The sequence below is a fragment of the Sinohyriopsis cumingii genome, chromosome 15 (assembly GCF_028554795.1).
Source record: "Sinohyriopsis cumingii isolate HCF-2022 chromosome 15, ASM2855479v2, whole genome shotgun sequence".
Lineage (NCBI taxonomy): Eukaryota > Metazoa > Mollusca > Bivalvia > Unionida > Unionidae > Sinohyriopsis > Sinohyriopsis cumingii.
The window spans coordinates 68,133,571-68,139,570 of record NC_142975.1 but is presented as its reverse complement, the minus strand read 5'-3'; the positions used below and the strand labels follow the sequence as shown (position 1 = coordinate 68,139,570).

The following is a 6,000-nucleotide window of genomic DNA, read 5'->3' as shown; positions in this document are numbered from 1 at the left end:
CTGCTTGAAACACTTAAAATGCAAGAGCCTATGGACACCCACCTCATAGAATGGAATACATGCGGACTTATTTGCATTTCCCTTAAACAATGTTCCTGATTGCGCCCCTGATAAGTCCATTTGCGGTTTAAAGCCAACGGTAAATTCTCCCCTACGGAGCCTCTTATTTGTGCCACGAACCCGTGTTTGCAGATCTAAAGAAACGTGCGGTATGTGGTATGTGCCCATCCAAATACATTGTCCTTGACTTTGTGTTCCATGATGTATGACATGTAACTGTCTACGTATCCCATCCAAGTTCGCCTGTAAATAAACTCAGTCTGCAAACTTTTAAATTTAGCTACATGCCGTCCATTAAGTTAAAAATTTATATAACTAACAAGTATATATTTTGCAAGAGTGCCCGCCTAGCTCAGTCGGTAGAGCATCAGACTTTTAATCTGAGGGTCGGGGGTTCGAGTCCCCCGGTGGGCGTAATATTTTTTTCTTTCTTGTAGTCAATTTTTTTCTTTCTTGTAGTCAATCTAATATACTAATTTGTCTTTATTTTTAGGCACACCAATATTGTCATTCACAGAATGTTTTAGAAACCAAGTCGGCCATGTTATCACTTCTCTTTCCTTAAATTATAAAATTTATAACAAAGTAACGGCTAACACATTATAGTGAGTATTCCAATAAAAAGCCTTACACAATTTTTAATGATTGTCATATATATAATGTACCCATCTAGTTTAAAGTGGCTGAAATAATAATAATAATAATAATAATAATAATAATGAGGATGATGATGATATACAAGAAACGAATAAAAGAGAAAACAAAATCGAGAATGGAAGGATACATGATGTTCGTGATTTGTAATTGTGCCAGTGATATTAAAATGTGTTGACTATCAGATATGTACCTTTTTTTCTTTTTTCTTTTTTCCTTCTTTTTTTACATATCTTATCTACGGTCCTGACCCTGGAACTAACTTAACCAGTATCCTACTCCAAAATCAAACGAAATATACCCATTTTTGAAATTTGAAATTTCGTATTCATTTATGATTTATAATACATTTTCCTCAGATATTAGTCCGTGTTTATTAGTTATTTTGTTTGTAAATTTACCACAGATATCGTCAAAGTACACCGCTTAACATGAAATGTTACTGTTTGTTTTTGTTTTCCTTCTTTCTAACCCTCTTTCTTTCTTTATTTCCTCTTTGCTTAGAAAAAGTAGCAGCAGTAGTAGTTTGGACGTGAGACTACGGATTTCAACAGTAACCTCAGACAAAATATAGATTAGTAGTTTGGTCGTGAGACTGTGGATTTCAACAGTAACGTCAGACAAAATATAGATTAGTAGTTTGGTCGTGAGACTGTGGATTTCAACAGTAACGTCAGACAAAATATACATTAGTAGTTTGGACGTGAGACTGCGGATTTCAACAGCAACCTAAGACAAAATATAGATATTTTACAGAATAGCATTAAGAGGTTAAATGTGACTGGGTGGGGCATGATGCTAGATATCGGCGTGTCATGCCCCAATGCTAGACATTACTATAAATTGCAACACCGTAGCGATATCACTGAAAAATTGTTAAAACTACGATAAAAATCCAAACCACACACACACACAGTGCCAGAAATATTGGGGCCCACATCGCAAATTATCTCCTAATACGTTTTATCAATATTATTTTGATCCGTTGTCGAAGGGCCCCTAGGCCGGTGCCTACTCTGCCTATTTGGTAATCTGGTACACACACACACACACACACACACACACACACCGAGAATATTTGATATAAGATTTTCTCAAAGCCTGTTCATGCTGCAGTTGTGACATTTTTTCGAGAGGGGTATTTCAAAAACAAATAATTTTTATATATTTACTTACGATTTAGAAAAAGTCGCCTAATCTGAATTTTATTTTCAATTGAACATCTAGGCATTTGAGTTGAGAGAGAGGTTGCTATGTCCGACTGCTTAAAAAGGACGATAAGCTACCACCACTGCAGTTGCCTCCCTTCAGTCGTTTGTACATTTATTTGGGGGGGGGGGGCACCAGACTGTATTATTTATAACAGAAATTTGATCAAAAATGTATATATTTATTTATTTATTTATTTTTTATAGAATTTTTTATGGGGTATTTAATTCCAAGTGTGATCTATAGGGTTGTTCATCCGACACTGGGTTATAACCCCAGTGTCGAAATTCCTTCCCTGGTTTGTTTGGCGATCTTTGCCAGAGATCCCTAAGTCCCGTGTTTGCTATATGTATGTGTGTTATATGTTTCTATGTTGGGACGGCAGCCATAATCAATTTTTTTTTCCCAGTTGTCTTCTCGTATACTTATAAAATGGTTGTTTAGTAATAATTAATTTTTTTAAAATTTAAATATTATAATTGAATTGTTTGAATTTTGGTCGAGAAAACGGTGTGATATATAATAGTTTTTAAAAGAAACTTATTGTTTAATTGAGTGATCATTGTGTGTCGTTTTCTCGCTATTTCTTTAATTTAGGATGAGAGGCTTTATCCGGGGAAGGATCAACATTTTCTTTATTTCTGAATGTTTCTCCTTTAGCGGAATATAGCTCTCTCCTTTATTTATTGAAAGTGTAAATAAAATTTCCAAACAGTTTTTCTTTGTATATTTGGTGTTAGTTCTATATTAGTATTGTTACTTTTTTAATTGTAATTCTATTTTCCCTTGTTTCTGTTCTGTTTGTCCATTTCCTCCGTGTGGGTTTTTCTGTTGCTATTTCGCAGGCCTATCCACTTCGCATAGCGCCTTGTGACAGCCCTGCATCGTCTATGCAACTTACTTCACCCACACTGGGGTTCCCTGTATGGCTTAATGAGAGAGAAACAAAAAAAAAAAATATATATATATATATATATATATATATATATATATATATATATATATATATATATATATATATATATTTCAGGAGCGACCTTTCTAGTGGTTGTAGGAATACAGAATACAGAATCAGCCACCATTTTTGCATAAAGGTACACAAATCTTGTACATTGTACCCATCATGCACCACTCTGAGCTTAAGTTACTGTACTAGCAAAATCCTGTAGTTCATGGGCGGAGTTCCCTATACTTGATCAGCACGAGGTTATTTTGGTGTGAATGACGTTCCTGGTTAACCAATCGGGAGGCAGAGTTCTTACTAGTTACCGGTTGATTTGTAATTGGCTAGCCAAATTCGTCCGAGTATCACCGATTAAGTACGCATCCGTTTTTGCAAGCCGGCATCAGTACAGAGCGGAGGTAAGGTTGTTGCTGCAGTTTGCAAAATTGTAATATAATTATAATATACCTTGGGATGAAATAGGGACACTTAATTCAAGTTAAAATTGGGGAAGTATTTGAAAGTTTATTGTTTTTAAAGTTAAAACTATTGTACTATTCAGTTGTCATTTTCATTTTTTAGGAGCGGATTGCAGTGGCTTTTTGTCAAATGAACCAGCAAGATATTTGAAAAAGATGTTAGAAGTAATGTTTCAGAAGACGACTTTTGGCTAAAATATTGCTAAACGTGTGTCTCAAGAGTCGCCTAGCACAATTCGTTTTAAATGCAGCACTGAAAGCTTTTACATTATTAGTTGACCTTCAGATTCCAAGGTCAAGGGCAGTCCTTTATATTTAATAGTTACACGAGTTAATTCCTAATACCGCAATACGTTTAGGACTTTCTCATTATCTACCTATAACCTTCACTTGTCATTCAGTCATTATTAAACACAGACTCTACGTGACGTAAAGCTGGTAGACTAAACCTAAGGGTGGCAATCAATTCTATAATTAAAATCATACCTTGGCACATTAAGTCTTTCCGGCTTTGTTTACTCATCGCGGATATCTCAAAATGTCACGGATGTAGGCCCTAGTCCCAATGTCCAAAGTAATATTTTTAAGTTGTGGAATATTTTGCCTTGGCGATTTAGTTTTGGGGAAAGAAAATGAAGTCGTTTGTGTGCATGTCATTATTGTAAAGTTGAGGTCAGGGTGGTTTCAAATAATTCCTAATTCAGCTAAGGTTAAAATTCAGTCTCTTGCCTTTCTGAGATTTTGACCATACTAATGTTTGACATGATTTTATGTAATGAGTAGAATTTAATATGGGACTTGTCATTTCTTTATATGTGGGCCCCATGCATGTTCCCAGATGAGTTAGCTGGTAACCTTTGAGGTACCCTGATGTGGTGTTTACATTAAGGCATAGTCCAGAAATATCACTTGGGAAATCAAATCCACTAAAGGCAAATTCGCCTTTTAAAATGTCCAGACATCACAGAAATATAAAAGTAAATATATATAGATCAATAGCCCATGTGAAAGGTGACAGTTGCATTTATGGATGCAACCATAGCATTTATTGGACTGCATTTGAGTACTGCTTATAGTGGAACAGGTGATTACCCGATTTAAGCTTACATCTTGTGAGCACGATAATGCCAAGAAGTATAAATTAACTTTTACCAGACGCAACTTTTGGATATATGAGGAATAGTTTTTATTTTAATAAAAACTTGGTATATATATCTTGACATTGTGCAAGATTTCTCCATTGATCCATGGCCATGACAAAGAACAATGTATTTCAGACTTGTAAAAGATAATTCTAACACAAGAAAACATTGTTTTAAATGTGGGTTGTTGGAGCTTCTCAACAATATCAGAGATGGTTAAAATCAATTCAAGTCCCAAAGGTCTGCACAGACTTTAGGATTTGTGAAAAATCTTTAAAGCCAATAGTGTCAGTCCCTTATTGTTTAAAAAAAATGGCTATTCAGAGAATTTAAAATTACAAGTCTCCACTGGTAAGGTAAAGATGTTTTTACATTTTATATATATATATATATATATATATATATATATATATATATATATATATATATATATATATTGTATATGGTATGTTAGATTATCACTAACAAAATGGATTTGTAACCTGTTAGTTCTGTTTTCAGCTGAAGATAATGCCATGCAGAACATGTGTAAAGGTATTTCTCTGAAATTCAGGTGCAGTGGGGAGTCCGTTATTTCTACAAACAGTTTGACATCATCCAACAAAGGGCATGCATTATCAGTCATAAAAATAAGTTTATGGTGTGGCTCTGCATCCAGTGTGTGAAATTCCCACTAGAATGATGCCAATTAATTTTACAGCATCCATACTGTCTTGTCAGTTTTAATTTTAGGTAAGCTAGTAAATTTAATCTTTAAGTCATATATTTTATAATACAGAAGGAATTAATAAAAACCATGTGAAAAATAAAATATGAGTTGTTTCTGATAACTCAAGAATTGGGAACATAGATCGTTTGGTGAGATCACACTGGAAATAACTCTCGTAAAGTGTGTACAATAGACACTTGCAATTCCAGTTAAAAACTGATGTTCATACCCACCTGCATTTACCTTCTGTCATTTGCATGCACATGCAAATAGCGCCTTTATTCAAGTAGCACTTGATACCAATTCATCCTAATGTTAATAGCTTGATTCTTTATTAAGTGCCCAGTCACATATTTACAACTTCTACAAACATTTTTCAATTAAATCAATGAAAGTCTTATCTAAAGTGCATTTCAGTAATGTTAAGTCATATTTGTCAATAAAATATCTTGTCTTCAGCGAATTTGGTATCCGTACTCTGGTTCCCGCAGGTTGGTAATGATTGGGTACTAAAACAAGCCATAGGGTACTTGTTTACCATATACAACTTTTTATCCATTGCTTGTAAAGACAGCACTTTGTTTTCAAGTTGACTATTCTTGATTGAGCTGTGAATACATGTACTTTTTTTGTGCCAAGCAGAGGTCCTCCTCCAGTAATCATTTGACCTTCATTCCATAGCTTGTTGTTACCTGGTGGTTTTTGGCTATAGTTGTCTGAGGATGATTGACCAGAGTGACCTGAGCAGAGATGTAGAATAGAATATGCCCCCCCCCCCCCCCGCAGAATATTACAATTTATTGT

The 6,000-nt window shown here is 34.6% G+C and overlaps 1 protein-coding gene and 1 non-coding gene across 3 annotated transcripts in view; both read left to right on the top strand.

Annotated features, from left to right (window-relative positions):
• Positions 1 to 401: 401 nt before the first annotated feature.
• Positions 402 to 474, top strand: Trnak-uuu (transfer RNA lysine (anticodon UUU)). The gene has a single exon. It is a non-coding gene; the product is annotated as a tRNA-Lys (tRNA).
• A 2,664-nt stretch (positions 475 to 3,138) lies between these two features.
• LOC149782006 (uncharacterized) overlaps positions 3,139 to 6,000 on the top strand; it is a 33,467-nt gene continuing 30,605 nt past the window's right edge. The window contains exon 1 of one of the 2 annotated variants that reach the window (XM_089933410.1): positions 3,139 to 3,285. In XM_089933410.1, coding sequence (XP_089789536.1) covers positions 3,145 to 3,285 — 141 coding nt within the window. In that variant the 5' untranslated portion in view covers positions 3,139 to 3,144. Of the gene's footprint in view, positions 3,286 to 4,997; positions 5,022 to 6,000 lie in introns of those variants that run through there. The other variant, XM_089933409.1, reaches the window with a different exon arrangement.